Source organism: Ailuropoda melanoleuca, chromosome 9 (genome assembly GCF_002007445.2).
Source record: "Ailuropoda melanoleuca isolate Jingjing chromosome 9, ASM200744v2, whole genome shotgun sequence".
Taxonomy (NCBI): domain Eukaryota; kingdom Metazoa; phylum Chordata; class Mammalia; order Carnivora; family Ursidae; genus Ailuropoda; species Ailuropoda melanoleuca.
In genome coordinates, this window is record NC_048226.1 from 103,142,823 (window position 1) to 103,167,196 (window position 24,374).

At 57.3% G+C, this 24,374-nt stretch overlaps 3 protein-coding genes across 6 annotated transcripts; 1 reads left to right on the forward strand and 2 right to left on the reverse strand.

Annotated features, from left to right (window-relative positions):
* Nucleotides 1–14,084: 14,084 nt before the first annotated feature.
* TMEM249 (transmembrane protein 249) lies at nucleotides 14,085–16,116 on the reverse strand. The gene is made up of 7 exons (XM_034668544.1): nucleotides 16,105–16,116; nucleotides 15,776–15,955; nucleotides 15,551–15,701; nucleotides 15,196–15,290; nucleotides 14,889–15,084; nucleotides 14,608–14,693; nucleotides 14,085–14,388 (listed from the first exon to the last, which is right to left on the reverse strand). Exons 1-7 carry the CDS (start codon nucleotides 16,114–16,116, stop codon nucleotides 14,203–14,205), a joined length of 906 nt encoding a protein of 301 aa, XP_034524435.1. The 3' UTR covers nucleotides 14,085–14,202.
* A 259-nt stretch (nucleotides 16,117–16,375) lies between these two features.
* FBXL6 (F-box and leucine rich repeat protein 6) lies at nucleotides 16,376–19,555 on the reverse strand. Of its 2 annotated transcripts, XM_034668787.1 has the most exons (9): nucleotides 19,005–19,555; nucleotides 18,588–18,746; nucleotides 18,364–18,427; nucleotides 17,933–18,064; nucleotides 17,751–17,858; nucleotides 17,550–17,663; nucleotides 17,250–17,481; nucleotides 16,919–17,165; nucleotides 16,376–16,627 (listed from the first exon to the last, which is right to left on the reverse strand). In XM_034668787.1, the coding sequence occupies exons 1-9, from the start codon at nucleotides 19,397–19,399 to the stop codon at nucleotides 16,477–16,479; spliced, it is 1,602 nt and encodes a 533-aa protein (XP_034524678.1). In that variant the 5' UTR covers nucleotides 19,400–19,555; the 3' UTR covers nucleotides 16,376–16,476. The 2 variants fall into 2 exon arrangements, with proteins under 2 accessions (XP_034524678.1, XP_034524679.1); XM_034668788.1 differs by lacking the exon at nucleotides 17,933–18,064.
* Nucleotides 19,556–19,605: 50 nt separating this feature from the next.
* Nucleotides 19,606–22,242, forward strand: SLC52A2 (solute carrier family 52 member 2). Of its 3 annotated transcripts, none has more exons than XM_034668789.1 (5): nucleotides 19,606–19,740; nucleotides 20,237–20,477; nucleotides 20,593–21,463; nucleotides 21,559–21,682; nucleotides 21,788–22,242. In XM_034668789.1, the coding sequence occupies exons 2-5, from the start codon at nucleotides 20,348–20,350 to the stop codon at nucleotides 21,998–22,000; spliced, it is 1,338 nt and encodes a 445-aa protein (XP_034524680.1). In that variant the 5' UTR covers nucleotides 19,606–19,740; nucleotides 20,237–20,347; the 3' UTR covers nucleotides 22,001–22,242. The 3 variants fall into 3 exon arrangements, with proteins under 3 accessions (XP_034524680.1, XP_011226829.1, XP_002922114.1); XM_011228527.3 differs by lacking the exon at nucleotides 19,606–19,740 and adding an exon at nucleotides 19,773–19,913; XM_002922068.4 differs by lacking the exon at nucleotides 19,606–19,740 and adding an exon at nucleotides 19,775–19,913 and having other exon boundaries at nucleotides 20,287–20,477.
* Nucleotides 22,243–24,374: the final 2,132 nt, after the last annotated feature.

The window sequence follows — 24,374 nt, forward strand, 5'->3', positions numbered from 1 at the left end:
GGAGCGAGCGGCGGCGGCGGCGGCGGCGAGCGGGGGGCGGGGGTCCTCGGGGGGAGGGGTGCGCAGGGAGGGCGGGCCGAGGGAAAGAGAGAGGGAGGGACGGGGGCTCCGGGGGCGGGGCTCAGCGCTCGGACAGCTCCTGGGCCCGGCCTCCTGCGCCCGCGGCCGCCTCTGCCTACCGCCGGGCCCAGCCTCCGGCTTTTAAAGCCCAGAAAGCTGAGGGAGGGGGAGGGAGGGGAGGGAGGAGAGGCCGGCGGAAATGGCTGCTCTGGGCCGGGCCCAGCCAGGGTCTCCCGGGAGGGGTCTTGGGGATGCCGCAGCCCTCGCATGTGTGGATTTCCCCCGAGCAGCTTCGGGAATGGAGGCCCAGCGGTCTGCGGCATTGTCGTGCGTGGGGGAGAGGTGGAAACAGGCCTGGGACTCATGAGCCCCAGACTTGGGATCTTGTGGGGAGGAAAGCAGGGCGGATCCCAGTCTGGTCCAGGCTGCCTAGCTTTCGGGTATGGAGGCTAGGGATCTTAGGGGGAGGGTGGGGGAGGCGGGAAGCGAAGGAGCGAATGCTGAGGTAGCGAAAGCGCAGTGTGGAAGCGCGGCGCGCGCTCCGTGCCGCAGTGTCTCCCTGCCACTCGGTCACCCGGGCTGACCTCGTGCCCGCTGGAGAGGCCTCCCTCCACCCCTCCGCCTCTTTCCCAAGGGACGGATGTCGAGCGCAGCGACGACGCAGCGAACGGGCTGCGAAGGGGGAGAGGGGCTGCCATGCCCTTGCTCTAGAAATTCGACTTCATTGGTGGTTTTACACCCTTCCGCGCGGCTGCAGCTCCCCCCAGAGGCTCCGCAACCAGGCGGATAACCCTTCCCGCGGCCGCCCGCTCCGAGTTTGCAGCCCCCATGACGTCAGGCCCAGCCGCCAATGGCCGAGCACGCGGGTGTCGGGGGCTCCAGGCCGCACAATGGCCGCACGCAGGGACATATGTCCTCAATTAGGGCCCGGAGCTGCCATTGTCCCCTCCCTCGCCTGCGCCGGGTGGTTCAGGAGTCCACGCTCGGAGCGTGCCTCCGCTCGGCCCGCTGTCACTGAGGACCAAGGTCGCAGGGGTGGCTCCGGGGAGTGTCCGGGCGCGGCCGAGCCGGGAGCGCGTGCAAGGTGGGGGCGCGCGCGCACCCGTCGCTACGCGTAGTGACCTTGTGCAGGGCGGCACGCCGGGACCGCGGACTCCGGCCGGGAGCGCGCGGCGGGCGGGCCGCTCCGGGAGCGTGCGTGCGGGGGCGTGCCGGGAGTGCTGAGCTTGGAGCTGCGCCGCCGCCTGCCCTGAGCCCCGCTTCCGCCCGCACCTCGGTCCTGGAGGCGAGCGAATGTGGGTGTGAGCGAGCTGGCCCCGCGCAGGGGGCGCGGCGGAGACCACAGGCCTGCTTTGTGGCACCGGCCACGGCTGCGGCTACATATTCATCTTGCGTGGCAGGCGTTCCCGAGGGGCGGGGGCGGGGCGCCGCCGCCCCCTTATCGCCGAGCCACAGCCGGCGAGGCCCGAAGTGGGGGCGGGGACGGGGACCCCTCTTGGCGGAGCCTGTCGTCCCTGCTCCCTCCCAGGAGGGCCCGGCCGAGGCGCAGCCGGAGGCGCGGGGCCAATTAGCATTTTGATTGCGGAACTGGGGGCCCATCTGGACCGAGGCCTAATTACCGGGCAAACCCTCCGGGCGCGGGCTGGACGTGCCCGGCTCAGTCCCTTCCCCAGCTCCACCCCCCCCAACACACACACACAACCTCCTCCTGGACAACCCGCCCTGTCTCCTCTCTGACTTCATCCCTGTCCCCTCCTCTAGTCCCAGTCACCCTATCCTTGTGCTCGTGTTTACCTGGCCCTTTCCTTCATTCTTCCACGCGGCTACCCATTCCGTTCACGTCCTCTGTCTGCCCCCCTTCACCTCTTCGGTCATTTTTCTATTCCTCCAAACAACCTCCCTGTCCCTCCATCCCCTGGTTCGCTGTCCGCGTCCCCGCTTCTCTCTGTCAAGTTCCCCGCCCCCTTGGCTCCCAACCCTCTGGACGGACAAGGCGTCAGGGCACAGACACATGTGTCCCATGGCCGGCGCTCCCGAGGGGACTATTCGGGCGGCCCTTGATCGGGCTCGCTCAGGTGGAGTCCTCAGCCCCTCGGGGCGCCTGGCGGGGAGGGGCAGGTGGGCCCAGGCCTCTGCCATCAGTCCGCAGTGGCTGGGGTGCAGAGCACACATGTGGCCCAGTCTCAATTACTTGGGCCTCCTCTCCCGCCTCCTTTCCAGCACCCCTCCTGCCCCCGCGGGCATCCCAAGGTCGCTGCTGGACCCAGTCCTGGGGTCCAGCTAGGAAAGACTGGGGAAGGAGGAATGGTGATTCTCATATTTTTGGAGAGTTTCAGCTGTCCTCCACTGGAGACCACCCTGAATCTCTCCTACTGAGGGCTGGAGGCCTGGTGGGGGGCAGGGGCTTTGTTGTAGGAAAGGACACAAGGCTGCTTTGGCTCTCAGAGGATCCAGCCAGTTGAGGGTTACTCCAACCTTCAGGGCCTTAGCACCCAGGGTGCTTTGTCTGTCCACCCTGCCCCCATAGAGTCTCTGGTCCTGTCCTGGTTCATGTTGCAGCTGGGCCCAGCCTCTCACCCATCTGGGATGAGGGGATGCAGCGTTGGTTCTACGTCCCTCCATCTCCCTCTGCTTCAGGGCGTGCCACTTCCAGCCCTCCTCAGGTCCTGTGTTGTTGAAAGGCCAGGCTTTAAAGAGGAGACTCACTGAGTTATGTCCCCAGCAGCCTGCCCCCAGCAGAGCCAAGATCCCTGTATGTGCACACTCCTGGGCCCTCTGGGCACTTTCTCACCCTCCTCCACTCTACTGGGCTCCAATCCAGTCTAGCCTAGCCTAGAGGGTCCACTCTTCCTTCTGGATCTGGGCAAATCTCCCTGGCTTCCAGGATCCCACCCTAGCTAGGAGCCTCTTTTGGTCTGGCTCCTTGGCACCCCAACACCTCCCTCCTCAGCCTTCTCTTTGGTAGAATGGGGGATGAGGTATTTTCCTGGAATCCAGTTGGGACCCTGTGTGCATAGTGGGCTACCCCTCACCTGCTCATTCTGTTCCCCAACTGTGAGGTCAGACTCACAGCTCAGAACAGCCACTCCTCACCTGCTCCTAGAGCCCAGGGCTAGCCCAGGACACAGATATTAACCAGAAAGATGAGTAGACCAGGTGATAGCTTGGATCATGAGAGCAGGAGGGGGCAGAGACCAGGCCTGGGAGACAGCTGTGGGCTGTAGCCTCTATTCCAGAGGCGATGGGAATGTATATCTTTGAGGAGCCTCAGGGAGGCCAGTGAGGATAAGCAGAATGGTTGGGTTCATCCAGGTTTGGGCTTTTGCCAGGTGAGCTTCTGAAAGGGGCATCTAAGGCCAGGGGGTGTGCAAGGGAGAGGTGACAATGATTTTGGAGTCCAAATGGAGTGAGGAAGGAGTGAGGACATGACAGTGTGGGGGCTTTGGAGTGCTGGGGTCAGCGTCCGAAGCACTGAGCTGGGGGGTAGGTGATGGTCTGAGAATGGGCTGCTGAGTTGAAATGCCAGAGTGGGGGTGAGGGGGAACAGTTACTGATGGTGACGGGGTCAAGGGCATAACTGGGACAGAGGATGAGGTCACTGGCAGGAAGAAGAGGTCAGACTGAGGTGCAGGGAGTTGAAGGGTGGTCACAAGAAACGGAGACCCCAGGAATTCAGAGCTGGCGCAGCGATGGGGCGATGCCCAGAGCAAGGGCTGGGGTGGGTGGTGGGCAGAGCTGTTGGCTCATGTCAGCTAGGACTCTTGGACAGAGGAGTAGGGGAGGGGCTGCAAGCCACAGTGAGGGACAGGGCAGGTGAGTGCCCCCCTTCCAGGGCAGGGGGCTGAGGTGGGTGGGGAGAGAAAAGCAGCCCCCAGAGAAGGCTGGAGGGAAGGGAGCAGGGCAGAGGGGAGGTGGAGTTCCCAAGGGAAAGCGAAGGCCCAGCAGCAAGGCTGAGGTTGTTGGTGGGAGGGGTTGCTGGTTACTGCAAAACAGGCCACGTGTACTGGGTGAGGCTTGTAAGGACAACTTCATGAGGCAGAACAGGTCCCTACTGGGGCAGGGGCTTTGGAGCTACAGGGGAGAGGTTAGACCACAAGGCAACTAAAAATGTCTACTTGAAAAAGACAAGGAAAAACAAAGAGTAAATATCAAAATAACAAAATATTTGTATAACAATGGGTTAATATTCTGATTATAGAATAGCTGCTATAAATGAACTCTACAGAACAGAGATGGTAAGACCCCCAAGGGGTTAACAGGCAATTTACTACACTAGAGACCTTACTGGGAAAGACATACAAATTAAACAAGATGCAAATTTAAGGGTGGGTTTCCTTTTTCTTTCTTTCTTTCTTTCTTTGTTTCTTTCTTTTTTTCATTTTTATTATAGAAAATATCAGATGTGCGCAAAAGTGTAGAAAGTCCAAATGTGCCCATCACCAGCATCACCCAAGACCAGCTCACAGCCAATCTGGTTTCCTTTCTGCCTGCATCCCTCCCCCAAATCCCAGATGTCATATCACAAAATGCCACTTTTAGTAAGTAAACAAAGACATGAGAGGGCACAGGGGCCTGGGAGTTCTGTGAGGGAGCCCCTGCCTCCCACCCCGAGTTGACCCAGGCAGAGCTGGGGGCACCAGGAGATGTGATTGGGCACTGTCCCCTTCTTGCTTCAGGAAGGACGTTCCCTCAACCTCCTGAGTTTTAGGGCCATCAGAGAGGCCAGCAGCCCTGAGTGACCCAGGTCCTACTTTGTTCCAAGGGATCCAATCACCTGACCCTGCTCAGACCCTCCGCCTCATTTCAAGCCTGAGATAGAATTTCCATACAGTAAAATGTCTCAAGTGTGGAGTTCCATCCGTTTTAACAAACACAGTTGCTCTTGTATCAAGACACGGGAGGGACACCTGAGTGGCTCAGTTGGTTAAGCACCTGCCTTCGGCTCAGGTCACGATCCCAGAGTCCTGGGATGGAGTCCCACATAGGGCTCCTTGCTCAGCGGGGAGCCTGCTTCTCCCTCTGCCTGCCACTCACCCTGCTTGTGCTCTCTCTCTCCCAGACAAATAAAATCTTAACAAAACAAAACAAAACACCACAGGACACTTTCATTCCCCCCCAGGACAGTTCTTTGGGAAAGTTTTAAAGGAAACACAATGCGGGGAGGGGGAGGAAGTGGAGGGGAAGAGGGTGACCAGAGGTTTTCAGGGCTACCAAGGGGGAGGCTCTGCCAGCAGGCAGTGAGCGGTCATCCTGCCTGCATTCCCTGGAAGTTTGGTGTAGGGTGGTCTGGCAACTTTGTAATTCCTAATGCAGTGTGGACCTTCCCACCCTCACCTCCCTGGCCTTCCCCTGGGGTTGTACACTCTGAACATTTGCTCTTGAATACAGAAGAAAAGACTGAGCGAAAAGAGGAAGAGCAGTGCATTAGTGAGCTGTGGCATACCTCCACATGGCCTACTGTACCTGTGATAGGGGTCCTGAGAGGGAGGAGGGATTGGGAGAAAAATGTAGAAATGATGGCCAAGAATTTTCTAGATTTGATGAAAATTATAAACTTACAAATCCAAGAAGGTCAAGAAGCCCCAAGCCCATGCTACAGGAAGAAAACCACATCAAGCCGCATCATAGTCAAATGATAAGGGGAAATATTAAAAGCAGCCAGCAGGGGGTGGGGGTAATCAACACGTGCTGTGTACAAAGGGGCAAGGATTAGGACAACAGATTTCTCGTGGAAATCAAGCTAGAAGATGGCTGGGCAACATCTCTAAAGTGCTGGAAGAAAAACGTCGTCAACCTAGAATTCAATACCCAGTGAAAATATCTTTCAAATACACAGGTTAAGTAGACTTTTCAGACATAGAAAAGTTGTAAGAATTCGTCACCAGCTGACCCACACTATAAGAAATCCTAAAGAAAGTCCTCCAGACAGAAGAAAATGACATCACGTAAAAATCGAGATCTCCATAAAGGAATGAAAAGCATGGAAATTGTAACTAAGAGGTAAATGTAAAGGGGCGCCTGGGTGGCACAGTGGTTGGGCGTCTGCCTTCGGCTCAGGAAGTGATCCCAGAGTCCCAGGATCAAGCCCCACATCAGGCTCCTCCGCTAGGAGCCTGCTTCTTCCTCTCCCACTCCCCCTGCTTGTGTTCCCTCTCGCTGGCTGTCTGTCTCTGTCAAATAAATAAATAAAATCTTTTTTAAAAAAAAGAGGTAAATGTAAAAACTTTGTTTCTTATTCTTTAAAAGATAATCAGCTGATTAAATAGAATTAACAATGTATGTGGGATTTATAACATATATAGAAGTAAAATGTGTAACTAGATAGCACAGTGTTCAGGTGGGGGAAATGGAAGGACAGGATGGCAAAGTTCTCAGCCTAAGTGACGTGGCATAGTCCCTGGAATGTGGGCTGTGATAAGTTAAAGGTGTACCTGTAAAGGGTAAAGAAATCATAATAGCTGAAGTTATAGCTAATAAGCCAGCAAAGAAAAAAAATCATACAGAATTCTCCACAAATCCAAAAGAAGGAAGAAAAAGAGGAAAAGGAAACAGGAACAATTGGGACACATAGAAAATGCACAGCAAGATGGTAGATCCGAACCTAAGCATGTCACTAATCACACGAAGTGCAAATGATCTAAAACGGTGATAATGCCTGTCACGTGTTGAATTGTGACACCTGAAAAAAAAAAAAGAAAGAAAGAAAGAAAAAGAAATTAAGAAAATGAAATATATCGAAGTCCTAACCCACAGTGTTTCAGAATGTGATGTTATTTGGGAATAAGGTCACTGCAGATGTAATTAGTTAAGAGGAGGCCATCACTGGAGTAGGCTGGACCTTTAATTCAATAGGTGATTTACAAGGAGAAACACACACAAAAGACGGAAGAGCATCCTGTGAAGACACAGATGCGTGAGAAGACAGAGGCAGGTCAGCCAAGGGGCACAGGAGACTGCTGGTGCCACCAGAAGCTGGAGGAGGGGCCTAGGACAGCCTCTCCGTCAGAGACCCCAGGAGGAATGAACCCTGCTGACACCTTGATTTCAGACTTGTGTCTCCAGCACTGCGGGAAAAGAAAGTGCTGTCATTCTAACTACCCAGCAGCCCTAGGAAATCAGTGCCCGTTGGCTTCTTTTCACAATGAATGATATCACAAGTGATGAATGAGCTAAAGAGAGAACGGTTTGGTTTTCAAGAAGAATTTAGAGAAAATATTTCCAATCTAGGACTTGCTGGGTTGAAACTAAAACATTTTTTCATTCCCAGTCTCTCCAGCTTGCAAAAGCTACTCAGAGTAAGAAACAGACTCTGAGCAAAGATCAAATCCAGAGCACCACTGCGGAAACGTGTTCTCAGTGTGAAGACTAAGTCTCAGTGTGAAGATTAAAAGTGTGGGGCCATAAGAGGGCCCCTGGGTGGCTCGGTTGGTTGGGCGTCCAACTCTTGATTCCAGCTCCAGTCACGGTCTCAGGGTCTCAGGGTCTCAGGGTCGTGAGATCCAGCCCTGCCTTGGGCTCCACACTCAGTGGGGAGTCTGCTCGTCCCTCTCCCTCTGCTCCTTCCCCTCCCCCATCCTCAAATAAATAAACAAATAATAAAATCTTTAAAAAAAAAAAAGTGGGGCCATAAGACTTCTCATTCAGGGGCGCCTGGGTGGCTCAGTCGTTAAGCATCTGCCTTCGGCCCAGAGCATGATCCCAGGGTCCTGGGATCGAGCCCTGCATCAGGCTCCTTGCACTGCTGCGAACCTGCTTCTTCCTCTCCCACTCCCCCTGCTTGTGTTCCCTCTCTCGCTGTCTCTGTCAAATAAATAAATAAAATCTTAAAAAAAAAAAAAGACTTCTCATTCAGACCCCTAAGAGATGTAAAGCAGTCTCTCTCTCTCTCTCTCTCTTTTTTTTTTTTTATAGATTTTATTTATTTATTCGACAGAGATAGAGACAGTCAGCGAGAGAGGGAACACAAGCAGGGGGAGTGGGAGAGGAAGAAGCAGGCTCCCAGAGGAAGAGCCTGATGTGGGGCTCGATCCCATAACGCCAGGATCACGCCTTGAGCCGAAGGCAGACGCTTAACCGCTGTGCCACCCAGGCGCCCCTCTCTCTCTTTTTTTAAATAAAGGTTTTATTTACTTATTTGAGAGAGAGAGAGCACAAGCTGGGTGAGGGGCAGAGGGAGAAGCAGACTTCCCGCTAAGCAGGGAGCCCGACGTGGGGCTCGATCCCAGGACCCTGAGATCCTGACCTGAGCTGAAGGCAGACGCTGCACCAACTGAGCCATGCAGGCGCCCCTGTAAAGCAGTGTCTTGTAGATCTTCTCCGCTAGACAAAAGGGTTTCTAGGAATCTCAAGGACAGTGTCAACAATATTCTGACTTGCAATACAAGTAGGATGAGGTCTGCCTTGAAGAGAGCTCTTGGTATAAATCTTGTTCAATGTAGTGGGTTATAATTTGATACATAGAAAACCTACATAGTTTTTTTAAACTTAAATTAATTAAATTAAATTAATACATAACTTACATAAATTAATACATAAATTAAATTAATACGTGCATTATTAGTTTCGGAGATAGAGTTCAGTGATTCACCAGTCTTATATAACACCCAGCACTCGTTACGTCACGTGCCTTCCTTAATGTCCATCACCCAGTTACCCCATCCCCCCATCCTAAATCCTACATAGTTTTTAAAGGAATCATACTATCTTGGCTTACAAGAGACAGAGATTGTTCAAAATGAAAAAAGGACGTTTAGGCTTCAAAATTTCTGTTTGCAGAAAGCATGCTGGTCAAGAACATGGGGCCTTTCCTATGGACAAGGAAGGATGGCTCAGGACAGAGCCAAGAAGCTAGAGAGCAGAGTCCAGAGCCTCTGAGAACAACCACCTGGGGGCTAGCACCAGCAAGGACAAGAGCACCCTAATCAAGGCAGGTTCCCGCGGACAGCAGGCTGAGCGCATACATGCTCAACTGCATTTCCGGGTTTCCACTGACCATAATTGCTACACAATTTCCACCCCTTCCTTTTTAAAACTTTAATTTTAATTTTTTTAAAGATTTTATTTATGTATTTGAGAGAGAGAGAGAGAGCACACACGTGGGGGTCAGAGGTAGAGGGAAAAGCAGGCTCCCCACTGAGCAGGGAGCCCGACGTGGACTCGATCCCAGGACCCTGAGATCATGACCTGAGCCAAACTTAGATGCTTAACCAACTGAGCCACCCAGGCACCCCCCACCACTTGCTTTTATTAAATAAACGTTTTAGTTTAGAATAAATTTAGATAAACCGAAAAGTTGCAGATATAATACAGAGACTTCCTGTATGCTCTTCCCTCATCTTCCTTTAACGTCAATACCTTAGATCTCTCTGGAACATCCGTCACAACCAAGAAGCCAACACTGGCACGTTACTATGAACTCAACTCCAGGCTTTAATGGGAGTTCACTTTTTTTTTAACTGACATTTTCTTTGTTTCAGCAACCAATTCAAGGGACCACATTGCATTTAGTCTTCTTAGTCTCCTGTGGTCTGACAATTTGTCTTTCCTTCTTTTTCATGACCTTGACAGTTTTGAGGAGTACTGGTCACTTTTGTAGAATGTCCTTCAACTGAGGTTTGTCTGATGTTCTCTTGTGATTAGCCTGGAATTCTGGGTTTGGGGAGGAGACCTCAGAGGTGATGTGGTCTTCTCTCTCTCTCTCTTTCTCTCTCTCCTTTTAAAGAGGGAGAGGGACAGGCAGGCTCCCTACTGAACTGGGAACCTGACATGGGGCTCCATCCCAGGACCTGGAGATCATGACCTGAGCCAAAGGCAGACACGCTCAACTATCTGAGCCACCCAGGCGCCCCACGATGTGGTCTTCTCATTGCATCACAGCAGAGGGACATGATGTCAAGAGGACTTATCCCTGGTGATGTTGACCTTGATCATTTGCTGAAGGTGGTGTCTGCCAGGTTTTCTTACTGTAAAGTTGCTATTTTTCCTTTCCCATACTCTATTCTTTGGATGCAAGTCACTAAATCCAGCCCACACTCAAGGCTTCCCCCATATTTTAATTCAAGTGTCTATTGAAGATATTCTGTCCCTGTCTCAATAATGTACATTGGGTGTGTAGGGAAAGAGAACCTGATTTTTTTTTTTAATTCATGGGTCTCTGCACTGAGGACCCACACAGCTGGTTGTACCCAAGGAAGGATACCCGAGCAACCTCATTTGAACCTGGACCTAACTTAGATGCAAGATCCCGGACTCGGGGTCTGAGCTGGGCACTGTGATGAGATATTGGCAGTCTTGGGAGAAGCCAGAGGGTGGACTGTGGTGGATTGCCCACATTCATGACCCCCTAGAAAGCTCCTGGTTTTCATGTACTTGGTAGACCCTTTCCACACTAACTCTGGGCTTGGCCATGTGACTTGCTTGGCCACTGAGACATCAGCATGAGTGATGCATGCAGAGCCTTAATGGGATTGTGGCCCACTGGTGCTAGTCTTCTTGGAAACCAGTAGCAAAATAGTCTCCTGAAAGATGAGACACCACTTGAAAAGAGGCCCTGGAGGATGGGGGTTAACTTGGACATCTAGCCCCAGCTGAGCTCCCAGCTGACATAGCCACATAAGCAACACCAGCTACATGTGTGGACAGGAACCACCGAGCTGAGCCCAGCCAGCCCACAAAACGATGAGTAAGTATTTGCTGTTGGAAGCCCTTAAGTTTAGGGTGGTTGGTTATGTATCAATAGAGAACTGAAGCTCCTTGTTCTTTGCCCCTCAACTCCTATCCTCACTCTCTGCCTTCCCAGCTCAAGTCCCATAGTCCAAAATTATAATCAATTCCCCACACTCTTATAATATTGTCCTTACTAATTCCCAATCCTTGTTAGACCAAACTATCTTCCTACTCCATACCTTCATCCAAGCAGCAAAACTTTGCTAGACAAAAAAATGAAACCACATTCACTCATTCTTTAAATTTAGAACACATGGGGCGTCTGGGTGGCTCGGTTAAGTGTCTGCCTCACTCAGGTCACGATCCCAGGGTCCTGGGATGGAGCACTGAGTTAGGTGTACTGCTCAGCAGGGAATCTGTTTCTCCCTCTCCCTCTGTCGCTCCCCCTGCTTGTACCCTCTCTCTCTCTGTGTCAAGTAAATAAATAAAATCTTTTAAAAAAATGTTTTTTAAATTTACAACACACATCTAAAAGTGAGCTCTGCACACAACCAGAAAATCTTACTACACTTTCTTTATCCAGTTAGTCTTCCATTCTCTGGGAAGACTGTTTCACACCTTGCCTTTTTTTTTTCCTTGAAGCTTCCGAATCCCCACCCACCCCACCACCCTTTGAAGCTAACAATCTTTTTTTTTTTTTTTTAATTAGAATAGGGGCTTTGGCTACAAGTGTTAGAAAACTCCAAATAACAGTAGCTTAAACCACAGAAGTTTTTCTCTTTTGCAAAGAGTTGGAGATAGGCCATCCAGAGTTGGCAGGGCAGCTGCAGTCTTCAAGCTTCATAATTCTATCTTGTTACTGTGCTATCCTCAACCTATGCATTCTACCTCATGATCCAAAATGGTTGCTTGAGCTCCAGTCATTGTGGGTGCGTGCTAGGCCAGAGGGAAAAAAAGGAACTGGCAAAGACAGGCAAACCCCTCCCTTTAAGGACATGTTTGGAAATTATACATACCGATTCTTCTATCACATTGGCCAGGAATTAGTCTCAAGACCACATATATTTATCTGTAAAGAGGCTGGGCAATGCAGTCTTTATTCTGTGGGACCAAATGCCTAGTTAAACATGGTGGTGGTGGGGCGCCTGGGTGGCACAGCGGTTAAGCGTCTGCCTTCGGCTCAGGGCGTGATCCCAGCGTTATGGGATCGAGCCCCACATCAGGCTCCTCTGCTGTGAGCCTGCTTCTTCCTCTCCCACTCCCCCTGCTTGTGTTCCCTCTCTCGCTGGCTGTCTCTATCTCTGTCGAATAAATAAACAAAATCTAAAAAAAAAAAAAAAACATGGTGGTGGGGGGGTTCTCTTTATGGAACCAGTGGAGGATGGGCAAAGAGATCCTGCTTGCAGTCACAGTGTGTTCCCAATCCTCTCCTCTTCTGCCCAGCCAAAAAATTTGTTCCTGCATCATATCCTTTACAGGTCCCAACCCCTTGCCCAGACACCCCTCTCCAGAGCTCCCCATGACCCCCAGCTCCTTATCAGCTCAGATGGTGCATCCTTGGAAAGGTCTTCCCTGATCCCCTTAGCTAGGGGGACACCATCCCCCCTCCACCGCCACTTCGGCAGTATACAAGTTAGCTCTTCAGTGTTTGTCCCTCTTAAGATTGTCACTTCCAGGAGGGCAGGAACTTTGCCTTCCTAGAAGAAACTGAGTCCCAAGCCTGTAGCACCAACAGGTCTGAGCAGCCTCCCAGAGCCCAAGGGACTGGAGTGCCTTTCTAACCCATTCAAAGCTGATGGCACCCCGGGTCTAGCTCAGCCAAAAGCCACTCACCCGGCTCACCTAGCGCCGTGGCCTACACCTCTCACTGCTCACCTTCCCCCATAACATTGTCCCTTAACCTGTCCCAAGCCCATCACTGCTGGACTCTGCCTACCCTCTCCAGCCCATCCCCTGATGAAAGCAGGGCACTCTCGCTCTGGGGATAACTTGGACCCTATCTTCTGAGGGGCAAGAAGAGCCTGCAGTTGCACAATGAGGAATAATTGCTCCCTGGGACTGCCTAAAGCAATTCCAGCAGTTTCCGGATCCTGCCCAAGGCAGGCAGGGATGTTCATGCACCCACTGGGTTTGGTCAGCCTTGGGATCAGGAGTGGATCAGAGAGTGACTCTGAGCCATGGTTCCAGGCAGGACCAGACTCATGGCATGAGACCCTGGCAGTCACACAGGACCCCAAGCTCAGAAGAGTCCATACTGGGTTTTGTTGTTGTTGTTGTTTGTTTTTTTAAGTAAACTCTACCCCCAATGTGGGGCTGAAACTCACAATCCCGAGATCAAGAGTCACATGCTCTACTGACTGAGCCCGCCAGGCGCCCTCATACTGGATTTAATGTAGTGCCTCCTTCTGGAAATTCTTTTTTAAAAAGATTTTATATATTTATTTGAGAGACAGCGCACGCACCTGCGAACACAGGAGCAGGGGGAGAGGCAGAGGGAGAGGGGGAAGGAGACTTCCCGCCCAGCAAGGATCCTGATGTTTGGCTACATCCCGATCCCAGGTTACTGACCTGAGCCAAAGGCAGACGCTTCACTGACTGAGCCAACCAGGCGCCCCCTTCTGGAAATTCTTCATAACTTTCTAACAAGAGGCTCTGCATTTCATTTTACTTGGGGCCCCGCAAATTATGCAGCTGGTTCGGTTCCAGGGACACTCACTGACACAACGCCCAAAGACCTGGGTCACCACATGGTCCTGAGGGAAAATGCTGACCAGGAGAGCCACGTGGACAGTGCCAGTTGCCACTCCTCTTAAGTCCCCAGTGGCCCACTGCCCTCTCTGCTCCCACAGCGGCTCCCGGTACCCAGATGTTGGGAACACCCACTGGACAAGGCAATATGGGACTGATGTTCCAGCAGGCCTTCAAACCTGGCCTAGGGCTCTGCAGCTTACTCCCTGGGAAAGTTGCAGCGACTCTGGGGACAGTCTAGTCCAAGGTGTACCCCCAGGCACAAGGCTGGACCTGTGGCTGTGCCCCACCCCACTGCCACCTGGACTAGGAATTGACTCGGACTGACCAGATTCTGACGGCTGGATGCTGCTCGATGGTCCTCACTTTCGAGGCCAGCCAAGACCAGGTAAGTGCTGCTGACCCAGACAGGCTACGTGTCCCACACCTGCCCGTGATGAGTCCAAACACCTGGAGGGGCTGCTTCTCATGACTCACCCTGCTCCTATCCCCACCCCCAATCTTCCAACCCAACTCCAAGATCTGCTCCCTGACAGGCTCCCTGAGGCCCTGGGAGGTGTGCACCAGGGGGAGACCCTGGAGCGGGTGCCCACAGGAAACACTTGCCTGGAAGCAAGAGACGGCTTTATTGAGAGGGAGAGTACCGGTGGGGTGAAGGCGAGAGACTGGCAGGGAAGGGAGAATGCAGTCCTGGGGCGGGGGCGGGGGAGGGGGCTGCGCCCTGTAGCGTCACACGTCCAGGTCCGACTGGGAGGTCCACTTGTCGTAAGTGCCCGTCTTACGCTGCACGATGCCGGGGCTGAAGGTGGCCCCCAGCGGCCAGTGGCGGACCACGTGCCGGTACGACGTGGCCAGGCAGTCAAAGTAGTTAATGTTGAGCTTCCGGGCAATGTGACGGCCCAGGTATTCCATCTGCTGTGGGAACAGGTGGCGGTCAGGAGACGGCCTGCCAGTTCCGGCGCCCTCCCCACCAGCTGCCCGTGCTAAGGCCAGGGCTGCGGACCGCGTGGTGTTCACGCTCAACCGGAGCGGTGGCCCCATCCTAAGCCCCCGAGCAGCGGTAGGCCTCCTGTAGAACGGAGCGGGGGAGTGGAGCGTGTCTGGGGCCCCAGGGTGGACTGGAGCGGGACCCACCTCATAGCGCTCCGACAGCTGCACCAGCACCAGCGGCTCTAGCTGGTGGCCGCAGAGGACCAACTGGAAGAAGCACCTTCCATAGGCTGGAGAGGGGCAAGCAGCTCAGCCTGGGGACTCTGGGGCCCATGGGGGCTCTGGGGAGCGAGAGCTAGGAGGCGGGGAGGGGCTGGCTCTGGGGACCAGGGCGGGGGGGGGCAGACGGCTGGCTTGCCCGCCCCCCTCCCCGCCACGTTCCCGAGCTGCTTCCTTGCACACCCTCCCCTGTCCGCGCGCGTCACCGTCAGAGCTGAGCGCCAGGCGCACGTAGACCAGGTGCATCGGGCCCTGACACACGGTGCGGCCCTGGATGGAGAAGTGGTATGTGCCCCGCATGTGGTTCAGCACCAGGCGCCGCCGCGGCAAAGACGAAATCATGAGCCACAGGCCGACGCCCACGCCGCACGCGGGGAAGCCCCACGTTTTCTGGTTCAGCACCTGCGGGACCCACGGGGACCTTAGCGGCCAGGGAGCGTGGGGGTGGGGCACCGAGAGGGGGTCCCCCCCCAGGAGGCGGGCCATGGGGGCGGCGGGCCCTGGAGCTCAGACCTGGCTCACAAGGCCGAAGCTGACGAGAAAGAGGCAGACGACGAGGAGCAGCGCCCCCTTCCACAGTGTATCCAGGTAGTACTCGAGCACGAAGACTGCGGGCAGCGCGGCGGCGGCGCGTGAGGACCACCCTGCTCGCAGCCGCGGGGGCAGGGCCGGCGCTCCGCCGCGCTGGCGCACCGACCGCAGCCCGCCTGCAGTTTCGGGGCCCGCCCCGGGCTTGGCCCCGCCCCCACTCAAATCCGATCCCAGGTCCAGGCCCTTGCCGGCCGCAAGCAGGATTTTACCCCGCCGGGCTTCGGACAGTGGGCCCCCGCCCCGCCCCGCCGTGTTCTGGTTCCGGCTCCGCGCGCACCGTTGGGCTGCTGTTGCGTGAACGGGTAGAAGCTGTTGTTCTTAAGGCGCCTGGCCAGGTGGCGCTCCGTGCAGAAGAGTCCCAGGGCCCAGAGCTGGAAGCGCCTGCCACCAGAGGTCGTGGGCAGGCCGCTAATGCGGCCCTTGGGGGCCTGGGTTAGGCAGAGAGGGTCAGCTGGGCGGCTGGTAGGTTGCCACCGCCCAAGGCTCACAGTCGCACTAATACCTGGGAGAAGAAAGCCTCCAGGGCTGCGGTCCAGGAAGGAGCGGCTTTCAGACAAAAGGCAGAGGGGCAGCACCAGGTGGTGGTCCAGGCTGGGCGAGGCCTGGGTTCTAGAAGTTCTGGGCAGTGGGTTCTAGAAGGGGTTGTTGTGTTGACTACCCCTTCTGCGGGGAGTCCCCGGGCCTAGCCCTGAAGGGAGCACACACTTCCCTGCGAGTCCCCACACCACCAGAGGCCCCCTGCACAGCCTGGCTCACAGTCCTCAACAGAAAGGAGGGTGGCAAGGCATCCCAGGCCTAAGCTGGAGAGAACTCTGCAGGCAGACACCCTACACTGAACCCCATGGCTGAGCAGGCCTCCCCTGCTCCATCGCCACTTTTCCACCCGCAGAGCTTCAAACACAAGCACAGACAGCTCACCTCAGTGTCCCTAAGGTCAGGACACACTCACTCAGTCAAGATTCCAGCCCAGCAGTGAGTGAGCAAGCAAGGCATGACCACGGGCAGCCTCAGGAACGCTGGGAGGCCAGCCCCACCCCACAGGCTCTCCTCCAGTTCTAGCCTTGAGTGGTTCCTCTCATCCCACCTGAAGGACCACACAGAGTTCCTAAAAATGTTTTATTACAACAAAATGCTCAAACAGTCAAAACGCGAGGAGGATGGAGGGCACCGCCGGCTCCCTGAGGGTCAGGGGTCTGGGGCGGCCTAGCTGGAGGAGGGGAGGCTGGTGAGCAGCTGCTCCAAGCACCACTGGACTTCCTCCTGGCCTCGGTAGGCCCGCTTCAGGCCCCGAGGAAGGCAGCGGCAGGACTCCAGGTTGAGGTACAGCAGGCCTGGGCAGCTGCTGATCAGAGAGCTGGAGGGGCACAGCAGGCCATGGGGACTCGGGCCACTGGCTCCCAGAAGACCCCGGCCCCGGCAGGGCTAGGCCAGCATAAGGAGCCCTCTCTGCCCAGGCACCACAATTGGCTCTGCCACCCACAGCCACCGAGGCCCAAGCCCAGCACCCATGGTGTCCCTGAGGGGCATCTTAAGTAGGGGCTTGGCCAGTATGTGCTCCCCTTTTGGACCCATGAAGGCTGCAAGCCAGGCTTGTCGGGGAGGCAAGCTGTACTGACTCCAAGGGACTGGGGAAGGGGATGCTGACCTGACTGTGCTTGGTGGAACCCGGGTGCCCCTGAGGTTGACAGAGCACAAGGCTGGGGGTGAGCCCCCAGGGGTGGCTGAGAAGGCAGCTAAGGCCTGCTCCAAGTCCTTCTCGCTGAAGCCCTGTCCGCTCAAGTCCAGCTCCCGCAGAGTGTGGCGCCACTTCTGGGTCAACAGGTGGCTGCCCTCTTTGGCTAGAGTCAGCCGGTCTGACGTCCCGTAAAGGCCCAGGTGAAGCTGCTCTAGCTCTGGGGTGGAGAGTGGTCATGAGCTGTGGGGCGGGCCGGGGAGCCACATCCCCCCCACGCAGCCACCACCCAGAGAAAGCTGACCCTGACACGGCAGATCATGCAGGCCGGCAGGGGTGACGCGGGCACAGCCACGGAGATCCAGCAGGCGCAGATTAGGGGAGCCGTGGAGCAGGCGGCCCAGGGCCTCGTTGCTTACAAAGTTGCAGGTAGAGCCAGCGAGGCAGAGCTCCTCAAGGCTGGGGAAGCCTGGGCCAGGAGTCACCACTCGCCCGGAAGGTTTGGGCAGCCACATCAGGTTCAGCAGCCGCAGCACCTGGAGCAAGGCCCAGGCTGCAGATGGGGAGGGGGGATGGCAGGTGGGAGAGGCGGGGTGGCAGGTACCTGCAGCTGGGGGCAGCCCTTCTGCAGGGCTTCCACAGGCAGCTGGAGAGGAGTGCTGTTGCGGTTGATGCCGGTGCTCACCTCCAGGACCTGGAGCTGGGGGCAACAGCCGCCCTGCAGAGGTGGAAGAGAACACAGGCTCAGTGGCCTGGCAGTCCCTGGCTCAGCATCTGGCTCTGCTCCTGCCCGTCACCGACCTACCAGCAGTGCACCCAAGATGGCAGTTGTCTGGGAACTGCAGGTCAGCCACAACTTGCGCATTCGCGGTCCTGCCTCCTCCAAGAAGTTCACCACGGCTGTGGACTCCACCTGGGAACCCAGCACATGGGCGCCTGTCACTTCGGCCCAGACTTCTTCAGGACCCCTGGGGACACAGAGCTCACCATGGAGTGCTGTATGTCCAGGCTGTGGAGCTCAGGGCAGGCTTTGGCCAGCATGACCAGAGTGTCAGGGCTCACACCATGGCAGTCAGAAAGCTTGAGGAAGGTGAGCCGAGAACAGGACTCGCCGACCAGCTATGGAAGACAGAGCACCAGCAGAGATTGGGGCTCTGTGGTCCACAAAAGAGAGAAACCAGTGGCTGACACCAAACCCTCTCCACGGCCTCAGCTAGGACCTCCTTTCTGCCCCTGGCAGGCCAACATGGGCACTCCCACTTCTGACACCTCCCTGCTGAAAGAAACAACAGGAAAGGAGAACCAAGCAGGCGTCCCCATGGGGCAACACGGGGCTCCAGGTGCCTGACCCACTCCCTGGAAGTACTGGGCAACCCCAAGTGTCATGGCTGGTGTGCAGGGCAGCCTAGAGCTCTCACCTTCAACACAGGGTGTACCTGGGACTTCCAATGGATGAGGGTCAGCCTCTGGAGCTGGGAGAACCTGGGCCAACAGCAGAGGCACAGCTGCATAGTGTCCCCACGCTGCCCCTCTGTCAGCGTCACCCCAGCCCATCACTTTGGTGTAGGGAGACAGAAATGGGCCTGCGGCTTTCTACTCTCACTTCATAGTGAGGCGATAACGAAGAGAGGGAATGTCTCACCGACTAGGCATAAGCCACTCCAGAGAGACGAGCAGCTTCTTCTCCGCCTTGGCTCCGCTTTTGGCGAGGCGGCCAGCCAGCGGGGGCGACAGGGTCACGGTGCGCCAGAGCGCAGGCTGGGAGGCGGCCTCGTGCCAGCGGCGGCACACGCGCGCAGCCCTGGGAGAAAAACCTCTGCTGAGGGGCCGAGGCTTTCGTGGCCGCTGCTGCGGGGTTTTCTAAGAGAAGAGACCTGTCCCCTTTGTTCTCACAATGCTGCGGCCACCTCAGCTCAAAGACAGGCCCTGGGGGCTCTAACTGGACCCCCGGGGAGACTGCTCTCTCTAGGCTACGCCCTCTGCCCCCGCCTCAGCCACCCGCTCGATGGGCAAGAGGTCATCCTGAGCCACGCTGCTGCGCTCAATGGGCCTGGGGTACCTGGCGAGGAAAGGCATGGGCCCATCGGCCGCCACCAGCAGCCCGAAAATCTGCAGCAGGATTTCCAGGGGAAGGCGGTCGCCCCAGCCCGAGTCGGGCCCCTGCTGCGGCTCGGGAGCGGGCGCAGCTCTAGCCCTGGCCTTGGCGGCCTTGGCGCGGGACGCAGGGGGCGGCAGCCGCTGAGTGCGGCGGGCGGCACGCCTCTGCACGCGAGTGCGGGCAGGCCCCGGGCCGGGCAGCACCAGCAGCATGCTGTCCGACTGCAGCAGGTGGTACCCGGAGCCGCTCGGCGCCAGCCGGTCCCACCACCAGTCCTCGGCCGAGCGAGCCCGCGCCCCGGCCGGCTGTGCGCCCCGGCCCCTCCGCCGGGCCCGCCGAGCCGCCCCGGGAGCCATAGCTCCGGTCCCAACTCCTCGGCCGCCCTGGAGCAGCGGAAGAGGCAAGGCCGCCGAGCGGCGGCGGGGCGCGCCCGCGCAAAGGCGGGACCTGAGCCCCGGGCCGAGCCCCTCCGCGCAGGCTCAGCGCCCGACTTCCGGGGCGGGGCTTCCGGCGATGGGTCACGCCGGGGGCTGGCCGACCTGCGGCTCGCTGCTGTCCTGCCGTGAGTTGGAGCTCTCGCTCGCGCGAAGCAGCGTTTCCCAGCGCCGCCGGCTCTGGGCTGAGGCCGCGTTCCTGGACCGGAGCCGGCGCCCTTGTAGTGCGGCGAGATACTGGCTGTCGGGCTGGGAGCGCGCAGGTGCAGATCCGGAGGCGCCGGCACCCCTGCGCACCGGGCGGCTCTTCGCCGCCCACCTGACGCAGCGAGGGGCGGTGCCGGGCCCGCCCCTCCCCACGGAGCCGGGCTTCACTCCTGCGGTCCTGGGTCTCGCTGAAGCCTCGGACTTCCGCTGGGGCGCAGAAGCCGCAGAGGTGTGCGTGGCGCCTTAGGGGTGTCCCTGTCCCGGAGTCCGTGTCCGTTTTGGGGTGAGGGTGGCGGTGGTGTCAGCAGCTCAGACCCGAAGATGGAGTCCCTCTTTCCTCATTTTCCTCTGGGGTCGTGGCTCCTTGGTCCCGGCTTCCCGCTTCTCGGCCTGTAGGCCTAGCTGTGCTGTTTTTGTGTGTTTGGCCGCGGTCACCCCCGTGCCCTACCCCCGGGCACGCTCCAGGTTCCCTGGTCTAGGCGGTCCGGCCCTCCTGATTCCAGTGCTGTGTCTTTGACTTGTTATCCCGCATTCGTGTCTGTTTCTTTCAAGGTGGAAGAGGTCTGTTCCCAGTAGAGCTGAAGCGTGTTCTTTGGATCTAGGTGGGGAAGGAGGAGCGGGCTGTGACCCTGGCCTGTTCTGAAGGGCCCAGCCTTGGGCCGAATGGCAGCACCCCCACTGGGCCGGCTGGTGTTGACTCACCTGCTGGTAGCCCTCTTTGGCATGGGCTCCTGGGCTGCCATCAACGGGATCTGGGTGGAGCTGCCTGTGGTGGTAAAAGACCTTCCTGAAGGTGAGTGGGAGTGCGCAGGGAAGTGGGGGTTCAGGTGTGCCAGGTAAGGCGGGTTGCAGCTGCTCATCGTTCCTCAGCACCTGGCCCCTGATGTGATCTTCTCCCTTCGCTGCAGGTTGGAGTCTCCCGTCATACCTCTCTGTGCTTGTGGCAGTGGGGAACCTGGGTCTGTTGGTGGTGACCCTGTGGAGGCGGCTGGCTCCGGGCAAGAGCGAGCGGGCCCCCATCCAGGTGGTGCAGGCACTGAGCGTGGCGGGCACAGCCCTGCTGGCCCCACTGTGGCGCCACATGGCCCCAGTTGCCGGGCAGCTCCACTCCGTGGCCTTCCTAACACTGGCCTTGGTGCTGGCACTGTCCTGCTGTGCCTCTAACGTCACTTTCCTGCCCTTCTTGAGCCACCTACCACCTCCCTTCTTGCGCTCCTTCTTCCTGGGTCAGGGCCTCAGTGCCCTGCTGCCCTGTTTGCTGGCCCTCGTGCAGGGCGTAGGCCACCTTGAATGTTTGCCGTCTTCCACCAATGGTACCCTTTGGCTCCCCCACAATGTCCCAGAGCGTTTTCCCGCCAGCACCTTTTTCTGGGTGCTGACTGCCCTTCTGGTCACTTCGGCTGCCGCCTTCCAGGGTCTCCTGCTGTTACTGCCGTCACCACCACCTGCACCCACAGCGGGTCCAGGGTCTGGCCTGCGGGCAAGAGCCGCAGGAGCGGAGGAGGAAGAGGAAGAGGCCTTGCCACTGCAGGAGTCACCGAGCCAAGCCCCAGGCACCACTCCCAGCCCAGACCCTGAGCCCTATCGGCTGCTCTCTGTCCACGGAGCCTGCCTGCTGGGCCTGCTGGCCATCACCAATGCACTGACCAATGGCGTGTTGCCTGCCGTGCAGAGCTTTTCCTGCTTGCCCTACGGCCGCCTGGCCTACCACCTGGCAGTGGTGTTGGGCAGCGCCGCCAACCCCCTCGCCTGCTTCCTGGCCATGGGTGTGCTCTGCAGGTACACAAGCGTCCCCAAGCTGCCTGGGCTCGAGTTTAGGGAGGGGGGGCTGGGTCCTGGTGCAGCCAGCCCTGAGTTTCTGCTCACCCCTGCAGGTCTCTGGCAGGGCTGGGTGGTCTCTCTGTGCTGGGCATGCTTTTTGGGGCCTACCTGATGGCATTGGCAGTCCTGAGCCCTTGCCCACCCCTGGTGGGCACCTCTGCGGGGGTGGCCCTTGTGGTAAGTATACTGGGGACACTGAGGCGAAGAGGGTGCAGTGGAAAGGGTTTGCCCCAGAGCAGGGAACATCTCATGTTCAGCCTGTTGCCGTGTCCATCCTCCCAGGTGCTATCGTGGGTGCTGTGTTTGGGTGTGTTCTCCTACGTGAAGGTGGCTGCCAGCTCCCTGCTGCATGGTGGTGGCCGGCCGGCATTGCTGGCAGCTGGTGTGGCCATCCAGGTGGGCTCCCTGCTCGGTGCTGTCGCCATGTTCCCTCCCACCAGCATCTATCACGTGTTCCACAGCGGGAAGGACTGTGTGGACCAGTGCAGCCCCTAAGCCTGGGCAGATGGGGGACCTGATGTCAGGCTGAGATGCTGCAGCCCCCAAGTGCCCGCAGCCCAAGGAGGCCCTCCTCGCATGTGGGCATGCTCATGGACACCTGTACACTCCATAGCAGACGCTGGTCAGGGTGGGGACCACAGCACAGTCCCAGAACCAGGGCCCAGCTAGGGCTGTGGCCTTGGCCCCAGATCTGGAACCTGTGTGGGATTTGCACAATAAATCACTGTTACTCCATACGTCTGAGTAGTTAACTTCTGTAGCACCTTTCTCTTGTGCAGGTAGACCTCAGCTGAGCTGGAGTGGTGACTTGAACTGTTCATCAGGGGCCCCCCACCCCCGGCTGGCTGCTCTCATAGATCCTGGGGTTGTGCCCTCTGAGCCCTAGACTCTTGCTCTCCATCCCCCCACCGATTTTTGGAACATCCCCCAGAGGACAGGTTACAGTGGTCGGAGGCAGCAAGGTGTCCACCCAACAGCACCTCATGCAGGATCTCCAGCTGAGTGGTGAGGCCTCTTCCCTAAGGGTCACTGCTCTGTAAGCATCTCTGGGCTGTGTGGGCTGAGCCAGCTGGGCACGAGGGTCAAACAGAGCAGGCTGTCTCTTTTTTTTTGTGGCGCAGCAGTGGTAGTGTCTGTTCTTTTGTGGGAGGGTCCTGCCAGGGGGCTTATGCCCAGGCCTTCCTGCAAGGTCCAGGCACGGAAGGGGCTCAGTGAGTAGAGCTTAGAAGAGACTGGGATATAAGGTTCCAGCCAGTTTAGGGACCCTTCTGGTCAGGAGCATTCCTGCCTTCCCTGAGCCACAAGTGTCTAGTTTCTAGCTCTTTCTGTGATCAAATGTGCAGATGGCTCATACTCTTTATTCAGGCGGACATGGCAGCATCTGCCTTCTCCCTGGGCTTCTGACAAGTGGCCCCTGTTTCTGAGCAGCCCACACCTGCCCCAGCCCTAGGATAGCAGTCTGGGCCTTTGCTTAGTTAGTGTCTGCAAGAAGCAGAGTCTTAGCACTGACTGTGGCCTGTGCTGAACTGGGTGGTTCTCCTGCACAAAGGGCTGGAGGGGACTGGAACGAGTGCCCAAGCCAGGCAAGGGGGCCGGCGAGGACTCAGGAGAGGGTATTTGGATGGCAGCTGCCGTGGGCAGAGGCCCGTAGGAGCACAGGTTCCCCAGGGGAGGCAGACACCTGAGCTGTGATCCAGTGTGACTGGTCTGGCACTGAAATCTGGTTCTCATGGACAAGGGGCCCCGTTTCTGCAGTGGGGAGCCTGCAGCTGCAAGGATCTCACCTAAGCGATTGCGGGGGCTGGGAAACTGGCTCCTGCCCCACCCGCCCCAACCCCTTCCCACAATTGTTCTCGTTTCCGGATGCCCTTTTTAAACTTCAGAAGCTGCCTGTCCTTGACTTGCCCTGCACGTGGGCCTTTGAAGGTCTTCTCTTTCTCCCCGCCCTGGCAGGACCAGCTGAGCAGGAGGATGGGAGGGACCCCCAGGCCCGGACCACTGGAGCCTCTGGTCTGGGTGCATCAAGTATTGGGAGGGCCCAGGCTCCCACGTGGCTCAGACACAGCTCAGCCCTGAGGACGGGGCTACCTGTCAGGTCCCGGCCTCCCAGGTTGGTGACGGCCTGGAGAAGGAGCAGGGCCAGTGGGGGTTCACTTGGCTGTTTGCCTTTGGGAGTTGGGGCGGTGAGTGGGGTGTGAGCTGCAGAAGCCACCTTTGGCGGGAATGAGTGGAGAGATTCAGAGGGAGGAAGAGGAGAACATGGGGATGGAGTGGGTGGTGGAGCCATGGGCCTTGGCACACCCTCTTCCCCATACACAGACTCTGCCCTCATCCCCCAATAGCACCCTCTCCTGCCCACCCTGGGGCTGGAGCTGGTGGAGCTGCCTCCCAGTTCCTTCCTACTCTGTCTTCCACTGGGTGATGATCAAAAGCATTTGCAAGAGGCTCGTGTCTGCCCACATATGCATTTGTGCCAGGCCCAAGGGCCACAGAGGAGTAAGGCCCTGTAGGACATGCATGGTCTCCTGGAGAGAGGGGGCAAATGACTCTGAACCTGGGGCCAGGGCTGAAGGTGTACAATTTGAGGAAGCCACTGACCTTAGAAGCCTCAACGGCCTTCCTGTCCGTACCCTGTAGGAAATAACAAGGGGAGGGAGGTGCTGAAGGGCCAAGTTCTTGAGAGCCATCCCGATACACCCTACTCACGGCTGCCCAGCACAGAGTCTGATCGCCCGGGCACCCACACTTCCAGCTGGAAAGCAGGTGGCCCACAGCTCAGGCTCACAGCCCTGCCCAGAGGGTCTCTCAAACCCAGGGCTGGGGGGAATTTGAAGGAAACCCCAGAGGGGGCGCAGTGGCCAAGGCAGGA

What these genes read in the sequence shown, in the direction of transcription:
- TMEM249 (XM_034668544.1), bottom strand. An exon ending in TGGAGGCTTTCTTCTCCCAG is followed by an intron (nt 15,702 to 15,775) that starts GTATTAGTGCGA and finishes TGCCTAACCCAG; the next exon opens with GCCCCCAAGGGCCGCATTAG. An exon ending in AGCTGTCGGAGCGCTATGAG is followed by an intron (nt 14,389 to 14,607) that starts GTGGGTCCCGCT and finishes CTGTTCCCACAG; the next exon opens with CAGATGGAATACCTGGGCCG.
- FBXL6 (XM_034668787.1), bottom strand. Translation starts at nt 19,399, where the DNA reads ATGGCTCCCGGGGCGGCTCGGCGGGCCCGGCGGAGGGGCCGGGGCGCA. An exon ending in GAGTGGCTTATGCCTAGTCG is followed by an intron (nt 18,428 to 18,587) that starts GTGAGACATTCC and finishes CTGTTGGCCCAG; the next exon opens with GTTCTCCCAGCTCCAGAGGC. An exon ending in GCATGATCTGCCGTGTCAGG is followed by an intron (nt 17,166 to 17,249) that starts GTCAGCTTTCTC and finishes TCTCCACCCCAG; the next exon opens with AGCTAGAGCAGCTTCACCTG.
- SLC52A2 (XM_034668789.1), top strand. Translation starts at nt 20,348, where the DNA reads ATGGCAGCACCCCCACTGGGCCGGCTGGTGTTGACTCACCTGCTGGTA. An exon ending in GGTAAAAGACCTTCCTGAAG is followed by an intron (nt 20,478 to 20,592) that starts GTGAGTGGGAGT and finishes CCTTCGCTGCAG; the next exon opens with GTTGGAGTCTCCCGTCATAC. An exon ending in CTGCGGGGGTGGCCCTTGTG is followed by an intron (nt 21,683 to 21,787) that starts GTAAGTATACTG and finishes CCATCCTCCCAG; the next exon opens with GTGCTATCGTGGGTGCTGTG.